Raw genomic sequence first — 22810 nt, forward strand, 5'->3', positions numbered from 1 at the left:
TTTCAGCTGAGCAAGCCCAGCTAGAATTATATTTTCTCTTCACCCAGCTGTCTCTCTTCTCCCATTGTCATGAATGGGATCACATTTCCTGTCCAGCTCTATTGATTCCCTGTCAATGTTAAAACTAACAAGACAGTAATCAATCAGTCCTGTTTAAAAAGGGAGAACTCTCCAGCCCGACTTCAAGTTTACCCCTTTTCTATTTACAATAGACTTCTCAATCACAGGCATTGAATACCTGACAGCACGATAGCTTATATTTCTGCTCAAGATTGATGACATTCCATTGAGTTTATTCCAATGAGATCAGGGTGCAAATATTGGGGGAAAAAAAGATACGAAAAGGATTAAAAACACTTGTATAATACGATCATTTTTAGACACCAATTTCCTTTGAGCTGCTTCCACTGTTGCTGTAACTTCACTGGAAGTGCAGATGAAATCCCATGTACACAGGGAAACAGGGTTGTCCTGTAGTTTTGGCTGAGTTATAGCAACAGCAGGTGCAAAGAAATTCCCAATGAATAGAATTTTGTATTTTCATTTGAAGATTTTGCTGCTATGATGACAAACTAAGCCCTTTGAACTCACCTTTCAATTGCTTGCTCTAGATCTACAGACACAGATTGACCAATACCTGGTTCAGTCAGGACAAATTAGCGAAAACGAGGCTAAATATTGGCCAGGACACCGGCGTTAACTCCACTGGTCTTCTTTGAAATCGTGTCAGGAGATCCTTTTTGTTCACCTGAGAGGGCAGGCAGGGTCTTGGCTTAATATCTCATCTGCAAGATGGCACTTTGAAGGTCAGTACTCACTCAGTCCTGTACTGGGGTAATAGCCTAGATTTTTGTGGATCCTGGAGTGGGACTTGAACTCATAACCTTCTGACTCAGAGCTAAGAGTGCTACCAACTGTGCCACGGGATCAACGAAGACCGTTGATTATAAAAATAAACTCACCTTGGCTTCCTCGTTCACATCCCATGTGAAGGAGATGGCATTGTAGGCAATTTCTTCAATGTTTCCAATAGTGTTGAAGCTCTCTTTGTAATCAGCTGCAGGGGGTAAAAAAGAAGCGATGAGTACCAACATTAAAAGGATGTCCAGGAGCAAAAACATTAGCTTGTGGAGGAAGAGGAGTGACTCAAGGATGATGTCAGGACAATGTTAAAAATAGGACGGGATCTTGTGTCTCCCTAGTGTGAATAACCACCTGACCACTAGACTACATAGAATGACCACCGTGTACTGGAGACTGGCCAGCTCTTGAAACAATGAACATGAAAAGCAATGGATTTGATGTAAAAACACAACTGGTGGAGTAATGTCCATCAGGGAAGGGAACCTGTCATCTCTACCTGGTCTGGCCTACATGTGACGGTAGTCCCACAATATGTATTATCTTAATGCCCTCTCAAATGGCCCCACCACCTTCTCAGAGCAACTTTGCCAGCATCACATGTATCTCAAGAGCTTTTTTTTTTAAAGTATCATGTTGGCAATCATAGCCCATGTCATATACCAATTTATAAGGGAAGTTGAAAAGTATACTTTTATTAAAAGTAATTGAATGGATGAGCATGGATCAAGATCTTAAAACTCAAGTTTAATGATGACAGATATTCTTTTGTTCCGAGCATTGCAGATAAGATGGCAATATCCCAATTTATTCAGTAAGGAGTAATCTGAAACAGCAAATTATGTTACCGATCTGATACCACATTTCAACACTAGCAGTATTTAACTGACGCTATGCAAACTCACAGAACTGCAAACATTGCAGACCGTATTCAGACAGAAAGAGTTCTGTATGTATTACAAGTTCACCAGGATAAATACAAAAGGAGGAAGGCTATTTTCAAGGAACAGGTTAAATTGCCAACCCCAATCATGTTTTTTAAATGACTCCAGGGCATTGGCCTCCCCTACTCCATCTGGAAGCCCATTCAATATATTAGAAACATAGCACCTGAAGTAGGCTATTTAGCCCCTCGGGCCTGTTCCATGATTCAGTGAGGTCATTACTGATCTGAAAAATAACTCCAAATACTGCCTTTGCCATTTACCGCTTAATAATTTTAGTTAACCTAAATCTATCAATCTCAGATTTAAAATGATCAATTGATCAATTGCTGTTTGCAGAAGAGGTTCCAAACCTCCACCACCCTTTGTGTGTAGATGTTTCCTAATTTCATTCCTGAAAAGTCTAACTCTAATTTTTAGACTAAGCCCCCTGGTCCCAGTATCCCCAAACTGCGAATATAGGTTTTCCCTATCTACCCTGTTTTATTTAATATCTTGAAAACTTAGATCAAATCACGATTTAACCCTCTAAATTCCAGGGAATACGACGCTAGTTTGTGTAATCTCGCCTTGTAATTTGGAACTGGAGTCCAGGTATTGTGCTGCTAAATATACACTGCACTTCCTCCAAGTTGTGTGCTGCCCAGAACTGCTCTCAGTACTCCACGGCCTCAATTTTGCGCTCGTCGGGCACACGCGATGGATGTCCAGGGGCAGACGGGAAACGGCCCCCAACTGTGATTTCATGCTGTCTGGCCAATTCACGGCCAGCCAGCATGAAACGTGCCCCGAGGAAGGCGCAGCAGTGCTGGTGGTGTGGTGTGGGGGGGGGGGGGGGGGGGGAGAGAAGTGGGCGGGCACTGACATCACCGCGGGTGCCAGTGAGCACTTCCGCTGAGCTCCCTGAGGCAGCTGTCTGCCTTCAGGGAGCTGAAGACCTCCACAAAATAAAACAAAACAACAAAAACGCTGCAAAATAAGTCCATGCAGCACAATCAAGCACCTGAAAACACGCCTCATAAAAAAAAAGTCCTCATATATTTCTTTTTATTTTATATCCTAATGGAGATTTCATCAAAAATGTAAAGGCCGCCTGGCCCGTTCACCAACCATAAGGTTGGACGAGCCCCAGAAAGATTGCTTATAATTGGGCTGTTAACGAGCTTAACTGCCTGGTAAATTGTTGCCAGGCACTCTTCCACCTGCCGCGCGTGCCAACGAGCAAAATATCGCGCCAGGGCACGATGGCTTCGGGCCACTCGCCTGACGTTATCCTGTGTGATTTTACACCTGTTCAGGTCGGGCGTGCAGCTGCCCGCGGGACATAAAATTCTGGCCCACGTGTGGTTCAACCATGGATTTGTTTGGCTGAAGAATGATTTCTAACCTCTTGCAAACTAGCCTTCTAGATGCAAGGCCGGCATTCCATTAGAATTTCTGAATATTTTCTGTGCCCGTCCATAGCATTTTAATGGTCTGTGTACATGGACACCTAAGCCTTTAGATCACCAATCTTTCTAGCTTTTCACCATTTAGAAACTACATTGTTTTATCCATTTTAGTCCAAAGTGGGTGATCTCACGTTTTCCAACTTTGAAACCCATGTGCCACAGTTTTTCTCATTCACTTAAACTATCAATATCTCTTCATAGTTTGATAGTCCAGCCGCATGGACCATCAGCAAGGGTTGCTGGATAGCAAATCAGCGGCAACCATCCTGGCCAGTTTCTTTGCCCTAGCACAGGCTCACCGGAATCAACCTTGATACTCGTACCAGTGTCTCAGCTAAGATCAACTCAGGACAAACCAGAGATCAAATACAAGACCTTGCTGGTTCTGTATTGCGCCATTACTTACTGGGATAAACTCACTGAGCTAATGTACTGAGCCATCAGGGAAACTCGGTTACTAAAAATGAAAATTTCCATTCTTTGTTTTGTTGATTCTTCCAATGCCAGTTTTCTCTGGCCTTGCACCACAAAACACTGAGGGAAGAGTTCAGTGGATGGCTTTCAGGCTTAGAGTCACGATAGGTCACAGGGTCACTGATGTTGCTTCTTTAATGACAGATTCTGAACCCTTCGCTGAGGCAAAGAACAAAGCTGCAAAAAGATAAATGCTGCAGATGCTGGAAATCAGAAATAAAATTGTATTTATATTAAACACATCATATTCCCAGATAAGCTAAATGACTTCACAGGGAATAAAACGCTTTTGCAGTCCAGTCACTGTTGTTATGTAGGAAAGTGCAACAGTCAATTTGCACACAAGATCCCACAAAAAGCAAAAAGATAATGATAAGTGGTTCTGAGATAAATGTTGGCCAACATGTTGCGAAAACTCCCCTACTTTGCTTCAATAAATGCAAGGAAATTTTTTTTTTAAAAACGTCCACGTGAACAGTTTAATTTTGCATCAAAGAATGAACAGCATCTCAACTATGCACTGATGTATTAGCCCAGTTTGTGTGTTTAGATCCTAGAGTGAATTTCATATAATTCTGAAATGAATATGCTACCACTGAGCCAAGCTAGCACTACCATGAAGTACACTGTAGAATGTGCCTTTGTTCAGAAAAGGAATATTTTATATTCCTTACGACATGATAATCTGTTGTATAAAACCAAGTTCAAAGAGTGTGCGCTCAGAATTAATTCTATTGGTGTTTTGCAAGAGTTTAACATTTTTATAGAGATTGGCCATGTCACTGCGAGCTTTAAGGCTTTTCATGGAATAGAAATTTACAGCATGGAAGGTGGATTTTCAGCCCATTGTGTCTACATCGGCCGATAAGTAGCCATCCAGTCTACTTCCACTTTCCAACTCTTGTCATCTGTAAAAAGAAATGTGGAAATCCAGTCGAGTGGGGCCTCAACCCAGAGTTGGAGTGGGATTGGGGAGAATTTGTTTTGCAATTCCGCATAAAGAAACTCTGGGCACTCACCATTAATCAGTTGGAGTAGATTTTAAAGGATAAGCCACGCCCTGGTATGTAAAACCAATTGATTATTGTCTGCCAGACTATGGAACTATCACATTTATCTACACAAATTGCTCAGTTTATCCCCCTCAATAATTTTGTTTGCTGATAGCAATAGCCAGTTTAATACACATAGAGTCACTGATTCATTGGAGGGTGGATGTTACTTTACAAAATCCAAGTCAATGATTAAGTATTGCATTTAATATTAATGCATTTTATATTGAAGAGCCAGGCATAAAATCAGAACTTTAAAACAAAACATAAAACAGAAACTCCCACACCAGTGGCCCATATCAAATGAGCTGTGGCTGAATGAGCCCATGATCAAACAAAGCAGCCTGCTCCTAGCTGACAGTATGTTAACTGATTATATCAGGAAAGGTCCCGTTAACCTTGAACAAAGCCAAGCAAATCTAGTTAACAATTCCTGAGGACCACAACTTCCTGAATACATTTGCTTTGATGCTTGATCAGTGCATGGTAAACATGATCAAATACCATCAGAAGCCCTGTTTGCACTGCTGTTGAAAGCAGATTGCCCACTTCGACCTGCTCCAGGATATGGTCCCTATCTCCACAATATCGTGCTTTTTTCCCCAGCAGCGTTTACTGCTCAGAGGCTGAAATGTGTGGCCACAAATTTCTCCACAGCTCTTTTGGTCATTCTGTATATGGTGCAAACAGAATTCTCACCAACCCTTGGCTACAATGCTTCATATTAGCAAGCTCATTTCAGGTCAGGTTACCCACAAACTAAGGAATCAAAACAAAAAAACTGCGGATGCTAGAAATCCAAAACAAAAACAAAAACAGAATTACCTGGAAAAACTCAGCAGGTCTGGCAGCATCGGCGGAGAAGAAAAGAGTTGACGTTTCGAGTCCTCATGACCCTTCGACAGAACTAAGGAATCAGCTTGGTCAAAATCAGCATGTGCTCAGTCAATGGTATACTCTGTACCCAGTAACTAAAACACATAGTACTGATTCTCCTGAAAGCTCAACTGAATAAGGATGCAAGTATCTGAGTCACAGAGACCAGGATGGTTGTAGTTCCATCTCTGGTCTGTGTTAAATTAGTTAGAACCATAGAAAAGTTGCAGTGCAGAAAGAGTCCATTCAGCCCACCATGTCTGCACTGGCCAAAGAGAGAAAACAAGAAAGTAGCCGCTCATTTTAATCCCGCTTTCTAGCACCTGGCCTTGCAGGTTACAGTAACTCAGATGCAGATCCAAGTACCTTTTAAATGAGTTGAGTGTTTCAGCCTCAGCCACTGATTTAGGCAGTGAATTCCAGACGCCCACCATCCTCTGGGTGAAAAGGTTTTTTCTCATGTTCTCTCTAATCTTTCTACCAATCACCTTAAATCTATGCCCCCTGGTAATTGATCCACTAAGCTAAGGGAAACAAGTCTTTACTGTCTAAAACAAAAACAGAATTACCTGGAAAAACTCAGCAGGTCTGGCAGCATCGGTGGAGAAGAAAAGAGTTGACGTTTCGAAGGGTCTTGTGGACTCGAAGCGTCAACTCTTTTCTTCTCCACCGATGCTGCCAGACCTGCTGAGTTTTTCCAGGTAATTTTGTTTTTGTTTTGGATTTCCAGCATCCGCAGTTTTTTGTTTTTATCTCTTTACTGTCTACCCTATTTAGGCCCTTCAAAATTTTGTACACCTCAATTAGGTCACCCCTCAGCCTCCTCTGATCTAAGGAAAACAACCCTAACCTATCCAATCTCTCCACATAGCTGCAATTTTCAAGTCCTGGCAACATTCTTGTAAACCTCCTCTACTCTGTCCAGAGGAATTATGTCCTTCCTGTAATGTGGTAATCAGAACTGTACACAAAATTCCCAGCTGTAGCCTAACCAGCATTTTATACAGTTCCATCATTACATCCCTGCTTTTATATTCAATACCTCACCAATAAAGGAAAGCATTCCATATGCTCTCTTTATCACATTGTCCACCTGTCCTGTCACCTTCAAGGGCCAGTGGACATGCACTCCAAGGGTTCTCACTTCCTCAAACTCCCTCAATAACTGATTGAGTATTCCCTTACTTTGTTTGCCCTCCCAAAATGCATTACCTCACCCCTTATTAAATTGAATTCCATTTGCCACTTCTCTGCCCACACAACCAAACCATTGATATCATTCTGGAGTCGACAGCTATCCTCTTCACTATCACTACATGGCCAATTTTTGTGTCATCTTCAAATTTCCCAGTCATGCTTCCCACATTTAAGTCTAAATAATTAATATACACAACAAACAGCAAGGGTACCAACACTGAACCCTGTGGAATACCACTGGAAACCGGTTTCCATTCGCAAAAGCATCCTTTGACTATTACCCTTTGTTTCCTGTCACTGAGCCAATTTTGGATCCAACCTGTCACTTCCCCTGTATCCCACGAGACCTCACTTTCCTGACCAGTCTGCCATGTGAGAGCTTGTCAAATGCCTTACTGAAATCTATGTAGGCAACATCCACTCTACTACCCCATCAATCCTCCTTGTGACTTCTTCAAAAAATTCTATTGAGTTAGTAAGACACGATCTTTCCCTAACAAAACCATGCTGACTATCCCTGGTTAATCCATGCCTTTCTAAGTGACAGTTTATCCTGTCTCTCAGAATTGTTTCCAATAAGTTTCCCACCACCTAAGTCAGACTGACAAGCCCATAACTTTCTGGCCTGTCCCTCGCACCCTTTTAACGTTCACAGACCTCCAATCCTCTGAGAACTTGCCTGTATCTAGTGGGGATTGGAAAATGATCCTCAGAACATCTTGCTATTTCCTCCCGGCTTCCTTTAACAACCTTGGATACAATCCATCTGGCCCAGGTGATTTATCCACCTTCAAGGATGCCAGTCCCTCCAGTACTTCCTCTCTCACTGTGCTTATTGTATCTAATATTTCACATTCCTCCTCTTTAACTAGAATGTCTGCATCATCCCTCTCCTTAGTGAAGACAGAGACAAAATACTCATTGAGAACCCCACCCACAAATTCTGCATCAACCCACAGGTTACCATGTACATCTCTGATAGGCCCCAACTTTTCCTTAGTTTTTCTGTTGCTCTTAATGAACTGATAAAACATCTTAGGATTTTCTTTGATTTTACCTGCCAATACTTTTTCGTATCGTCTCTTTGCTTTCCTAATTTCCATTTTTACTTCACCCTGCACTTTCTATACTCCTCTAGGCTTTCTACAGTATTAAGTCTTTTGTGACTATCATACGCTTTCTTTTTCTGCTTTATCTTGGCCTATCTGCTTCTGGGTAACCAGGGAGCTCTAGATTTGGCAGTACCACCCTTTTGTGGAGACATGTCTACACTGTGTCCGTAGAATCTCGCCTTTGATTGCTGCTCACTGATTTGATACAGTTTTTCCTTCTAATAGCTGTATCTAGTCCACTCTCACCAGCTCACCTCTCAGCTTTGTAAAATTTGTCTTCCCCAATACAGAACTTTTACATCTGTTCTTTTTCCTTTTCCATAATGATGCTACATCTAACTATATTATGGTCAAAATCTCTAAAATGGTCAGCCAGGATAGAAACGTAGAAACTAGGAGCAGGAGTAGGCCATTCAGCCCTTCGAGCCTGCTCCACCATTCAATATGATCATGGCTGATCCTCTATCAATGCCATATTCCCGCTTTCACTCCATACCCCTTGATGACCCTAATATCGAAAAATTTGTCACTTTCTTTCTTGAATATACTCAGTGTCCCGGCCTCCACAGCCTTCTGTGGTAGAGAATTCCACAGGTTGACCACATTCTGAGTGAAGAAATGTTTCCTCATCTCAGACCTAAATGGCCTGCCCCGTGTCCTGAGACTGTGGCCCCCGGTTTTAGATTCCCCAACCAGGGGAAACATCCTCCCTGCATCCAGTCTGTCTAGCCCTGTTAGAATTTTATATGTTTCAATCATATCCCCTCTCATTCTTCTAAACTCTAGTGAATACAGGCCCTGTCGAACCATCTCTCCTCATACGACAGTCCAGCCATCCCCGGTATCAGCCTAATGAACCTTCATTGCACTCCCTCTATGGCAAGTATATCCTTTCTTAGACCACAACTGCACACAATACTCCAGGTGTTGACTCACCAAGGCCCTGTAACTACAATAAGGCATCCCTACTTCTGAACTCAAGTCCTCTTGCAATGAAGGCCAACATACTACTTGCCTTCCTAATTGCTTGCTGCACCTGCCTGTTTATTTTCATTGACTGGTGTACAAGGACACCCAGATCCCTTTGTACATCCACATTTCCCAATATATTACTATTTGAATAATACTCTGCCTTTCTGTTTTTCACACCGAAGCATATAACTTCACATTTATCCACGTTATCCTGCATCTGCCACGTGTTTGCCCACACACGCAACTTGTCTAAATCGCCCCAAAGCCTCCTTGCATCCTCCTCACAACTCACAACCCTGCCCAGTTTTGTGTCATCAGCAAACTTGGAAATATTGCATTTGGTTCCCTCATCCAAGCCATTTATATATATTGTGAATAGCTGGGGCCCAAGCACTGATCCCTGTGATATACCACTAGTCACTGCCTGCGACCCGGAAAAAGACCCTTTATTCCCACTCTCTGCTTCTGGTCTGTCAACCAATTCTCAATCCATGCCAGTATATTACCCCCAATCCCATGTGTTTTAATTTTGCCCACTAGCCTCTTATGTGGGGCCTTATCAAAAGCCTTCTTGAAATCCAAATACACCACATCCACTGGTTCTCCCTCATCTATACTACTGGTTACATCCTCAAAAAACTCCAATAGATTAGTTAAGCATGATTTCCCTTTCATAAGCCCATGCTGACTTTGTCTAACCCCGTTAATGCTTTCCAAGTGTTCTGTTACCACGTCTTTTATAACAGATTCTAACATTTTCCCCACTACTGATTTTAGGCTAACTGGTCTGTAATTCTCAACTTCTTCTCTTCCTCCTTTTTTAAATAGTGGGGTCACATTTGCCACCCTTCAATCTGTAGGAACTGCTCCAGAGTCTACAGAATTTTGGAAGATGACCACCAATGCATCCAATATTTCCAGAGCCACTTTCTTTAGTGCTCTGGGATGGAGATCATCAGGCCCTTGGGATTTCTCAGCCTTTAACCCCATTAATTTCTTGAGCACCATTTTTTATTTTAACTAATACTGATTTTCTTCAATTCCTCCTTCTCACTAGACCCTTGGATCCCTAACATTTCTGGGAAATTATTTGTGTCCTCTTTTGTGAAGACAGAACCAAAATGTGTGTTCAATTCTTCTGCCATTTCTTTGTTTCCCATTATAATTTTCGCTGTTTCTGACTGTAAGGGACCTACATTTGTCTTCACTAATCTTTTTTTCCTCACATATTTGTATAAGCTTTTACAGTCAATTTTTATGTTCCTTGCAAGTTTACTCTCATACTCCATTTTCCCCTTCTTGATAAATCTTTTTATCCACTTTTGCTGAATTCTAAACTGCTCCCAATCCTCAGGCTTGCTGCTTTTTCTGGCAATTTCATATGTCTTCTCTTTGGACCTAATACTATCCCTAATTTCTTTTGTAAGCCATGGTTGAGCCACCTTTCCTGTTTTATTTTTGTGCCAGAGAGGAATGAATAATTGTTATAATTCATGCATACATTCCTTAAATATTAGCCATTGCCTATCCACTGTCAACCCTTTTAGTCAGGTTCCTCAATCTGTCACTGCCAACTTGCACCTCATTACCACGTAGGGGTTCCCTTTATTTAGATTCAGGACACTAGTTTCAGATTCAACTTCTTCACTCTCCATCCTAATGAACAATTCTATCATTTTATGATCATTCTTCCCCAAGGGACCCCGCATAACAAGATTGTTAATTAATCCTTTCTCATTGCACAATACCCAGTCTGGGATAGCCTGTTCTCTAGTTGGTTCCTCAACGTATTGGTCTAAAAAACCATCACATACACACTCCAGGAAATCCTCCTACACAGTATTATTGCTAGTTTGGTTTGTCCAATCTATATGTAGATTAAAGCCACCCATGATTTCAGTTGTACCCTTATTGCATGCATCTCTAATTTTCTGCTTAATGCCCTCCCTTACATCTCCATTGCTGTTTGGGGGCCTATCGACAACCCCCACCAATGCTTTCTGCCCTTTGGTGTGTCTCATCTCCACCCAAACAGATTCCACATCATGATTTTCCGAACCAATATCTTCCCTGACTATTGTTTTGATATCCTCCTTTACTAACGATGCTATCCCACCTCCTTTCCCTATGTGTCTGTCCTTCCTAAATATTGAATACTCCTGGATGTTCAGTCCCCATCCTCAGTCATCCTGCAGCCATGTCAGCCAGGATGTCAATAGGGGTTCCCTAAATTGTCTCAACATCCTTTGGTTATGAAGGACAAATGGAAAAAGCCTTGGTTTGCTGCTCAAATTTGCTACCAAGCAGCCCATGCTGGAAGTATCCATGGGTGGCTACTTGGACGAAACACTGGGCAATGTCTGGCACCATGAGCCAGAGCCAAGCAAGGCATCAACACCATCAAAAGAGATGGAGGTGGGAGGCGAAAGAAAACAGCAGTAAAACCTTGCTAAGCTGAGGTTTCCTTCAATTTTCAGTTGGAAAGTGAAGTACCCAACACATAACAGAACAGAGAACCCCACAGGCTATCCAGGCTCAGGCTGCGTTGGTTCATTTAAACCTAGTAATGGTATGAGTTCTACGAGCAGCCTCAGCAGAACTGCAGTAAGAGTTTACATTAGACTTCTACTATCAGAGACGAAAAAGGCAGACTTAGAAGTAAATATTGCTGTAGAAGCAAAACAAAGGTAATAAATCCTCCCTACAACTTCAGCAATAAGGTAGCAGTTAGAAGAGCTGGGAACCACATATGTGCACAGTGACAAAAAGCTTAACCAAAGAGTTGGTTTTAAGGAGGTTCTTAAAGCAGAAAAGGAAAGTGTGGAGACGTAGGCATTTAGGGTGGAAATCTCAGAACGTTGAGGTTAGCTGATGGAAGGCACAGTTGCCAGTGATGGGATGAAGGAGAGGATGTACAGAAAGCCCAGAGATTCTGAGACTTCTGGAGACTGTGGCTGCAGAGCTGAAGGATAGTACAGAGAAGAAAAAGAACAAAGTCATAGAGCATTTAAATATGAGAATGAAAATTTTCAGTTTGAGTCACTAAAAGGACAGGAGTGGGTGGGGGGTTCAATGTAGGTCAAGGAGAACTTTGGTGCAGGATAGGTAATGGGTGGATGATAATAAATATTGTCTATGATTTACTTCCTTTAAGTATTCACAAATAAAAGACAAGATAGCTCACACAAAATTAACGACCAATATAAATGAGACAGAAATCCTGGGCAGCAAACGTGGTTCAAACCAAATGAGCCTTCAGTTATAGGTGACAATCCCATGTAAAATAACAGAATTGATGGCAAATCTTGTGGAAGGACAAGAAATGGCTGAACAGAGGGTACTCATCGGAGGAATTGCAATAGACTGGGATGCCTCAGGCATCATTGTTGAGACCTAAGTTATCTGTAATTTACATCAATGATTTGGTTTTAGAAAACCAATGCAAATTTGGTCAAATTTGGCAGTGATACCCAATTGGAGGAAGAAGTTCAGAAATCACAAAATGAGTTGGGTAAAATATCTAAGTCGGCAGAGCAACGGCAGATCAAATTTAATGTAGACAAATGTAAAACACTACACAGATAAGGAAAGAAATAATTATTTTGTGAATAATATTAAAATACTAAGAATCAGGGAAGTGTCTTGCTGGACTCAGTACTCAAATCAGTGCAGGGCAGCAATCAACAAAGCATGCTGAACTGTGAACAGTAAAACACAAGTCAAACAAAATAACAGCCCAATTTTGGCTACTGAGGCTGGCAACTTGATTCACTGGGCCTCTTCGTCAAAAAGTACCCCCAATCACGGGGTTTCTGCTCCGGAGGGGGCAGGAGTGGATGCGGGATGGAAAGAGGCCCCCCCCAACTCAAGAAGATGATTGCAGGCAACTATAGGGTTGGGTGATGGCCAAGGAGGGCTGGTTAGAAGGCCCACCCTCAGTTCCCTGGAACTTTGGTCCAGTTATTTAGACCCTCTAGTCCTCATTTCTCACGCTCCTAACTCACCTCCAATAGCCCCTCATACGCTCCATGCCATCCCCACAGCCACTCACCCAGTATCCATCGTGGGCAGACTTCAGCAGCCATGTGGAGATGAAAAAATAAATTTCTGATAATCTAATACAGTTCTTACTCCTACAAACTTGATGGTGAAAAAAACCTCCTACTAATAAAACCCATTTAAAGTTTTTAAATCTCAAAAGGTTAATCTCTTAAAAAAAACAAACTTCTTTTCAAACCCCACATAAAAGTTGGTTAGTTATTTAACAGAATTTTTAAACTGTCAATCAAACTGTGAACTCAAAAACAAAAACAGAAAATGCTGGAAAAACTCAGCAGGTCTAACAGCATCTGTGGAGAGAAAAAACAGAAGTAATGTTTCAAGTCCGAATGACTCTTCTTTAGAGCTAAAGAGAAGTAAAAATGTGATGAAATTTATACTGTTTAAGATGGATGAAGCAGGTGAAGCTGGATAGAAGGCCAGCGATAGGTGGGGCCAAAGGAGAGATTGCCAAAAATGTCATGAACAAAAGGACAAAGGGGTGTTAATGGTAGTGGTACTGGCTAAAGGAGGTGCTGATGGTGGCATTAAGGTCAGAAAGCAGAATGTGATAATAGCAGGACAAGGGTAAGCATTCTGGAAAGAACAACATGAACAAGTGACAGGTGGCCCTGTGGGGATGGGGTGGGGGGGAGGGGACGGTGGTGGGAAAAAGTTCGACAATAGGATAAAAAGTTGAGATAGAACAATGAATAAAAATGAAAATAAATAAAAATAAAAATAATTGGATAAAAAATAATAAAAATTGAAACTGAATATTGAAAAAGGGGGATAAAAAAGGGGTGAAAATGGAGGAGAGAGTTCATGGCCTGAAGTTGTTGAACTCAATGTTAAGTCCGGAAGGCTGTAAAATGCCTAAATCGGAAGATGAGGTGTTGTTCCTCCAGTTTGCGTTGAGCTTCACTGGAACATCACAGCAAGCCAAGGACGGACATGTAGGCTTGAGAGCAGGATGGTGTGTTGAAATGCCAAGTGACAGGGAGGTCTGGGTCATGCTTGCAGAGACAAGACTGCAAACTCAGAACCCCTGTTGAGATAATTGAAATAATTGAAACTCAGCCAAGCATTTATAATGATATAATGATAGCCCTTGGGGAAATGTCAACAAAGAGCTCTACTGAAACTGCACGAAAAGATGCTAATGTATTTTCTAATCTACTCCTGTCAATCAAAGCAGTCCAGCACAGGGTTTTTTAGATCTCACTGACAGCCTGCTTTTTGTTAAAAAGCTTTAAAGAATGGAGCATTTAAAAAACCTCAGATCATCATATGTTATCTGCCCTTCAAGAGCATTTATGCCTACTTCATCAATTCATGATTCCCACACTGTGGGCTAAGGCACTTGCTACAGCCAAAATGGGATCTGTTTGAACTCAGCACGGAGTTCAAATGGCCCTGTTGAGTTCAGGCTTTCTGTCTGTGTGAATCATGCGCAGCCCCTTTTCCCCTATTGGCAAAAATTGGATCTGCTGGAAATGGGGGGAGGGGACTTCTGCAACTGAGTTCAGCCACCATTTTTAATGGTCCACGAAGTCTTCCCGCCTCTGCAAAAATGATCAGTATACAGCTTGAGTACTGTGTCCAATCCTTGTTACTGAGACATAAATGATACAGCCAAGGTTCAGAGGCAGTGCAACAGAAGCACCAGAAACCAGAGGTCTGGTTTATAGGGTTAAGACTGGAAAAACTTGGGTATTTTATACTGGAAAGGAGGGCCTTGAAGAGTTGATCTTACAGAGGCAGATAGGTACTTAACAGAATGGAGAAAGTCATCGTAGAAAGTAAATTTAAATTGAATTGGGAGCATTGGTCAAAGGGACAGGTTCAAACTAGAAGGGGGAAAACTTAAGACTGACAACAGAAAGAGTGATCAATACATGGAATGGACATCCAGATGGTGGAATTAATTAAGAAAGAATTGGATGCTACAATGGGAGAGAATTTGGATGAATTAAGATACACCGACTGGCCCTCCTCATCTGTAATGAACTGGTGATCAATGTGTAATTGGGCTATATTTTCCAGAACAGTACAAGGTACAATTCATTTTCTGGTGTCAGTCTTGGTTCAGTGGTAGCGCTCTCAACTCAACAGGGTCATGGGTTCAAGCACCACTTCAAGGGCTTGAGCACATGTTGAGGCTGACATTTCAGCCAAGTAACATCTTTCAAATAGAACATAAACCCAATCCCCCATCATCCCCCTCAGGTGGACATTAAAGATCCTGTGGTATTTTGAAGAAGAGCAGGGACGTCTCCCCGATGCCCAGCATAATTTTTATCCCTCAACCAACATCGCTAAACAAAATTATCCGGTCATTTGCCTGATTGTGGGACCTCACAGTGTGCAAGTTGGCCGCTGTGTTTCCCAGTGCTTCATCAGTCACTGGAATAGGTATTTAAGTTGCTGTGAAGTGCTTATACTTCATGTTATTGCATGAATTTCTCTTTTACATGCTCCTTAACAATATCATCCAGTAACACATTTCAGGTTTCACGTGACAGCACCCAGTTCTACACACCACCACCATTCGCAACCTATTGTTTCTAAATTAATCATAGAAAATTTAAGATTGTCTGACTGCTTATTTGACATCCAGTGCTGGATTAGCAAGGTCCTCAGGTCTTGGAGAGGCAGGGATCTCAGAGGAAGGTAAGAGTCCAGTGGACTGATGCAAGACTGGCGAGGAGTGCAAACAATGTAGGTTCATCTGATCTCAAATGGGATGTTCTAAGCAAGAATCCCCAATGATCCAGCGATCACGCTGTCACCATGATGCAGCTGTCCATAGTCTCACCAGCTCGCCTAGCATGCACATTAACTATTTGATGATTGATACAACTGACATATTGTCTTCCTCCCCCAGAACTGTGCCATCCAACAGAGGCTGCAGGACCCTGAGGACCCTCAACTGACACCCGAGGAGGAGCCACAGACAGATCCACCGCTTCACACCCTCTCTCGGTACCAGGCACCAGCGCAGTTAGAAGCATGTTGATGAGCATTGGTTCATTGGCTCAGATGGTAGTGCACAGTGGGAAGGGCACAGCACACTCGAATGGTCGAGGCAGAGTGTCCCAGGCGTCAATAGTCGAAGGACTGCTGGAGACCAGGCCAAGGCTGAGTCCGAGGCAGATGATGAGCCTCTGGAGTTGTCCATCAGGCAGCAGATAATGGATGTCCAGCCAGATGCATGTGCAATCTGGCAGAGGTCCCTGGGGGTCTGCGTGCCATGGTCTCTGTCATGGAGGAGTCCATGCAGGGCGTGAGCATTGCGTTGACCCTGAGCACTGAGCGCACAGCCTCCTCCATTCAGTGGCAACTATCATGGAGAGGCAGCTCCTGGAAGAAACCAGGGGTTCCTAGGGTTGCATTCAGACCTGCAAACCCACACACTGGCAATGAACTCAGCAGGTCACTGCCAGTATGAGAGATGGGTAAGGTGCCTGTCCATCAATGGTCAGCAGGGAGGTCCAAACCTACCTCATGCTGGCAGACGAACTGCAGGTCATCTCTGTGGGCTCTTTTCAGGGCACTCCTGATGATGGCGGCAGCTCCTCCACCTGTCTGCCAGTGACCGCAGCATGTGGATGAGGCCACCATGACTGAGTGCTCAGCCTCGGCGCTGGATGCACCCTGTCAGCCGCAGCCTGCTCAGGCCCTGAGCACCAAGGTCATCAGGGCCGACACAACACAGCACTCGCAAGCGTAAGCTTCAGGCATCATCAGCACAAAGGGGGTTCTTCCCTTTGATCATTATTATGTATGATTTTAGTGTGAGATTTAACACAAAATATGTTTTGTTCCTTTTTTTGTTACTGCGAAAAGATATAAATCTGAGCTTGTTTTATTCGCCTGAGTATCCTTAATGTTTTCCATAGGTGCTGGGCACGGCAGTGGCTTATGACAGACGGCAGGGGCTGCAAACTTTACTACAGAGGTTGTGATATGACATTGGGGTCATAGGATTGCCTCCTCAGAAATGTTTGGTAAGGTGGTGGCACCCTTGGCATGAGATCAAAGCCATGCCTTGGCAGCCAAGCTGAAGCTGTGAAGGATCAAGACCTCCCTGAAGGTTCTACACATCTGCCTCCACTTCCTCATCCTGAGCCTACCCGGGCTCCTCATCAGATCCATCACCAGAGTCATCCTCTGTGGCCTGTGGAGCTGCCTCGCTATCTCCTCATCCTCCAGTAGGTCCCCAATTGCCAGAGTCAGATTGTGCAGAGCACAGCATAAATCAACTATAAGCGACATGCACCCTGGAGGATATTGCAGTGCTCCCCAGATTGGGCTAGGCATCTTAGCCCCATTTTCAGCAGCCCAATGGTCCTCTCAACAACCGCCCTTGTGGATGCATGACTCCTTTTGTACCTCTCCTCCACTTCTGTCCTTGGGTGCTAGAGTGGTGTCATGAGCCTCCTTTTCAAAGGATAGTCTTTGTCACCCAGCAGCCAACCATCCAACTGAGCTGCAGCTACGAACAGCCTTGGCACCTGGGAGTGTCACAGAATGTTGGCATCGTGGGAGATGCCAGGGTACCTTGCACAGACTCGCAGAATCTGTGCCTTGTGATTGCAAACTATCCAGACGCTCACAGAGTGGAAGCCCTTTCTGTTCATGAGGGCACCAGGCTCACCTGCTGGCGCCTTGATGGCCACATGAGTGCAGTCTATGGCACCTTGTATGCAGGAGAACACAGAAATTGCTGCGACACCTCTGGCTTGCTCAGCTTGACTGGCTTCGTCCATCTGGTAATGAATGAATATCATGGACCGTCAGAAGAGACCGTTAGTGACAAGCTTGACGCAACTACAGACAGCAGATTGGGACACTCCACACAGATCCCCCACTGACTCCTGGAAAGATCTGGATGCAAAAAAATTGACGGCTGCTGTGACTTTTAGAGCCACTGGCATTGGGTACCCACTCACACAGTTGGAGGCGATATCCGGTCCAATCATCTGGCACACTGATGTCACGGTGTCCCTAGAAAGGTGGAGCCTCCTTTGGCACTGGACCTCAGACATGTAGAGGTAGCTGATCACTGCTTGTACTCTCTGGTTGCAGGATAATGGTTTCTTCTGTGGACTCTCCTGCCTTGCACTTCCTGCTGGCCCTGCATCCCTGTGTCTACACCTCTGCTCCCACAGGTCACTCACTGGGACACTGCCTGCAGACACCTGGCCTCCTTTCCCTTCTGCTTCTCTATTCCTCTTCAGTGGAGGTCCCACCAGCGGAGTAAACAATCCCCATCTGCTGACTTGCAGATGGCACCGTCTCGTGCACGGAGAAGTGCACTTGGCAGAAATCCCCCAAGAGAGTTGGACAAAAACCAAAAAGAGTCCTCAAAAAGAAAAAGCTAACAAAGCAACGAGTTCAGTGGGAACCACAGGAAAAGGTATGAAATGACAGCAGTAAAGCAGCAGCAAACTCTCACCTGAACTCTTTACAACTCACATTACCAATGCTCCAGTCCCCTTTTATCCCACCCTTGGGTGAGAAATGTGAAAAAAACGGTGCAGTCGCCTGCCTGTGTTGCCTATGCAAGGAGTGTAAAATTGCATGGGCAACGTAAAATTCAGATCAATTCCCTTCTTAATGGGCTTGATTGCCCTTTTAATCTTCAGCAGGCACGCTCTTGATTCCCGCATGTGCCCGCTGACCGCATTATCACGTGAGGGTGTAACGACATTGGGACGCACGCCTGATGTCTTCTCACACGATTTTACGCAAATTCAGGTCAGGCACATGCCCACTCAAGCACCGTGATATAATATATTTACACATACCATAATGGTTCAGTTACGTTTGATTTTAATTATAGTTGAGCCAACTTTTAATTTTATAATATATTTTTCAATAAAAGAGCCGTTAAATTTTCTACATGTAGAAATAAGTTTAGGGCAATTAGTAACATGACTCAGAAATTGGGTTGTAATTGACCTCAAGATTCCACTGCATTCTGGGGCCCTGGCGAAAGGTAACTCAGTACATAACTAAGCGAGCACTACTGGAAGGGCAAGCCAGCCATGCACCTGTATTGTACCTCAGCCCTTCAGTGTTTGTGGTGTTGCAGTATACACAATGTTCAAACACAGGTGCTCCCTCAGTGCTCAAGCACATTTGCAAAAACTTAGTGCAACAGCAATGGGCAGGGTGTTGCCTGCCTATAACCACACTTTCCAGGCAATCATGTCATAATTCTAGAGCTGAACGCAAAAAAAACCTCACATTACTGTGCTCCTTCTGCATGATCAACAAACCTGCAGACAGCATTTGCTAAAACTGACCACAAGGAAGACTCGGTCACAAGGAATTAGGGCACAAAACCTACGCATCAGGAAGCAGTTAGTGTCAACCTCTTTGATTGACTAAATAAACAAATACTTGAGCCAAACAGGCCCACAGTATCAGTGATGACAGGAACGGTAGCACAGCGGTTTTAAGTTTCTGGAATAGTGAGCCAGAGACCCGTACTAATGCTCAAATCCCATCATAGCAGGCGGGGGAATTTAAATCTATTTAATAAATCTCGAATAAAAAGTTAACCTCAAGAATGAAGTTTATAAAAACTACCAAATTGTACGTAAAAACCTATCTGGTTCACTAATAGCTTTCAGGGAAGGAAATCTGTTGTCTTTACTCAGTCTAGCCGAGGCAGGACCACAGCAATGTGGTTAATTTTCAATTGCCCTCCAAAAGGGCATAGCAAGCCACTCAGTTGTATCAATCTGCTACAGAAAAGTTGAATGAGGATGAAACCAAATGGATCAGCTGGCATCGACCTATGCATTGGAAAGGACCAAAGAACACCCTACCTAATCGACCTTGTAAAGTCCTCCTTACTAACATCAGGGGACTTGTGCCAAAAGTGGGAGAGCTGTCCCACAGGCTAGTCAAGGAACAATCTAACATAGTCCTACCCATTGAATCGTACATTATAGCCAATGTCGCAGACTCATCCACCACCATCCCTGGATATTGTCTTGTCCCATCGGCAACCCACCAGAGCTGGGGCTCAGTGGTATACAGTCAAAAGAGAGTTGTCCTGGGAGTCCTCAACATTGGCTTTGGACCCCATGATGTTTCACGGCATCAGGTCAAACATGGGCAAGGAATCCTGCTGATTATCACCTATTACCCTCCCGCAGCTGATGAATCAGTGCTCCTCCATGTTGAACACCTCTTGGAAGAAGCAAGGTTACAGAATGCATTCTAAGTGGGGGGCTCAATGTCCATCAGTAGGAGTGCCCTGGCAGCACCACTGCTGACCGAGCTGGCCAAGTCCTGAAAAACATACCTGTTGCGGCAGGTGGCGCAAGAACCAACAGTCAATGTGTGACATCGTACCCACCAGCCTACCTGTTTTAGATGCATCTGTCCTTTACAGTATTGGTGAGAGTGACAACTGCACAGTGCTTGTGGAAAAAAAACACATTCATACTGAGATCCCACTCCATTGTTCTGTGTGGCAGAGTCAGAACAGATCTAGAAGCTGGATATCCATGAATTGCTGTGGGTCATTACCATCATGCCAGGGGTCCACAAAGAAATAAGATGCCAACCTGGTGAAGCCACAGCACAGGACTACTTGCATGCTAAACAGCAGAAGCAGCATGCTATACACCGGGCTTGTCCAACATGTGGCCCCTGAAGCCATTCTATGTGGCCCCCAGAGGACTGTGGGTGTGCTGACATCATATGGACTACAGTGGTTCAAGAAGGCAGCTCACCACTGCCTCCCTAAGGGTAATTCAGAATGGGCAATAAATGCTGACCTAGCCAGTGATGCTCACGTCCCCTGAATGAATAAAAAGAAATGATTGAACCTATGTAATGCGTCTTGGAGAGAAAGGCCTGTGACCGTGAGCTGGGATTCTAACCACTCGCCTCCAAATAACCCTGCAGGGCAGTGTACTAACAAAAGAGCAATCCTAGCTGGACAATAAGCTTATGTTACTTTTAGTTTGTTAAACTCCAGACACCAGCCCTATACAGAGTACTACAGTGATGACTCTGCAAAAAATACTTTATTGTCTATAATGCTCTTTGAGGTGTCCTGATGTGGTGAAAGTCACTACACAGATGCAAGTTCTTTGTGCGCTTGGGGGGTGTGTGTGTGTGGGCGGGGGGGGGGGGGGGGGGGGGGGGGGGCGATGGTGGCAGCGAGACCCTAAATCTTAACCCCAGCCGATATGCACCTTAGTCCTCTGCATTAAGGTATCGTTAGGATTTGCTGTATAGATTAAGTATCCATTTATCTGAAGTTAACTCATTAAAAAGGTTACCGAATAAACATCAATCAAACATTTGTGACATCTGCCTGGGCCTCACTATCAGCAAATAGGAAATAAATAACCAATAAAAGACATTTAAAACATATTTAGCTACCTAGTACATGATTGATTGGTTAGTGGCTGTTTAAATAAACAAAGATCTAATTAATGGAAGTTAAACAGTTAGTACAGCATGGCTACGGTCATCAGGGTTCCCTAAATAACAAAAGGAACAAACACTGTTAAGCAAATCAAGTGCACTTTAAGTCCTTTCAGACAAACACACTGTGATCTGAAAACAGAGTGGAGCAGAAAGCTTGCTTTAAAAGCACAATCCAATGAGTGGTTTAACTAATTCATGTTCCTAAGAGATACAATAAGGATTTTTCTCTCGCTCTGACTGTTTGTTACCATTACATTTCCTGTATTGTTCTTTAGCTTTGGAATTCTGCAGGTTTTGTTTTTGTTTTTAAAAGTCTGTCGGTAAACTGCCAAGACAGACTTCCAATGCTGTCATGGGCACAAGTATTACGATAAATGATATTTTCAATATGCTTCCCATGTACTAACTATAATGTGTGGTGATTTGCCCTCAGCCAACTTTTAACTAATTTAAAAAAAATTCTATCCCCAATTACGTTTCTATTACACTGTCATTCTTCCACATACACAAGATGATGGACATGCAACAAACTGAATGCTCATTATGTAGTGCAACATTGCCATGATCATGTCACTGACCTTAGCCCAGAAAATTCTTAGCTCTCAGCATCTCCAGAACAAAAAGGGGTTAACATTTCTTCTTCGATCACTGCCACATCCATCCCATTCCCTCCCAAACAATGGGAGATTAAATTTAATATCAAAGCAGTACATAGGAAGGGAAACTGGACAGTGCAAATACTTCCCACATGGTGTCCTAAATAGTTCAGCTTGGAACTGGAAAAAGACTCAAGAACTTTAGTAGATTTGATGCTATATGTCTACAACCAATGAAAAGCAGCAATCAATGAAGCTAACAGAATGTTGAACTGGATGGGCAAGGAGTAGAATATAACTAAAGGAAATCACAATCAAACTGTCCAGCACTCTGGGCAGACCACAGCTTGAGTACTTTGCCCAGGTCAGGTCACCAAGAAATGAGCAAAACACTCAGCAGCTGGAAGCAGTGACAGGAGAATCACAAGGCTGAGTGTAACAATCATACACCCTGTTTTCAGTTTCCCTGCACATCAAACACACGGCAATTTGATCTACCAGAAGTGCAACAAGTATAAGCGTAAAAGAAAAAAAAAGACTTGCATTTATATAGCCCCTTTCACGACTTCAGGACATTTTAAAATGCTTCACAGCACATTTGAAGTGTAGTCACTTTTCTAATACTGGAAAACACAATAGCCAATTTACACATAGGAAGGATATGGCATCATAGAAATTTACAGCACAGAAGGAAGTCATTTAGCCCACTGTGTCCATGCTGGCTGACACATAACCATCCAGCCTCATCCCGCTTTCCAGTCCTTGACCTGTAGC

At 43.4% G+C, this 22810-nt stretch overlaps 1 protein-coding gene across 3 annotated transcripts in view; it reads right to left on the reverse strand.

Moving 5' to 3' along the window:
* Positions 1-22810, reverse strand: part of grhl2b (grainyhead-like transcription factor 2b) — a 133600-nt gene that overhangs the window by 32214 nt on the left and 78576 nt on the right. For all 3 annotated transcript variants that reach the window (XM_041190602.1, XM_041190603.1, XM_041190604.1), the window contains exon 8: positions 963-1057. In XM_041190602.1, coding sequence (XP_041046536.1) covers positions 963-1057 — 95 coding nt within the window. The remainder of the gene's footprint in view (positions 1-962; positions 1058-22810) is intronic.

This window comes from Carcharodon carcharias, chromosome 6 (assembly GCF_017639515.1).
Source record: "Carcharodon carcharias isolate sCarCar2 chromosome 6, sCarCar2.pri, whole genome shotgun sequence".
NCBI classification, from domain to species: Eukaryota; Metazoa; Chordata; class Chondrichthyes; order Lamniformes; family Lamnidae; genus Carcharodon; species Carcharodon carcharias.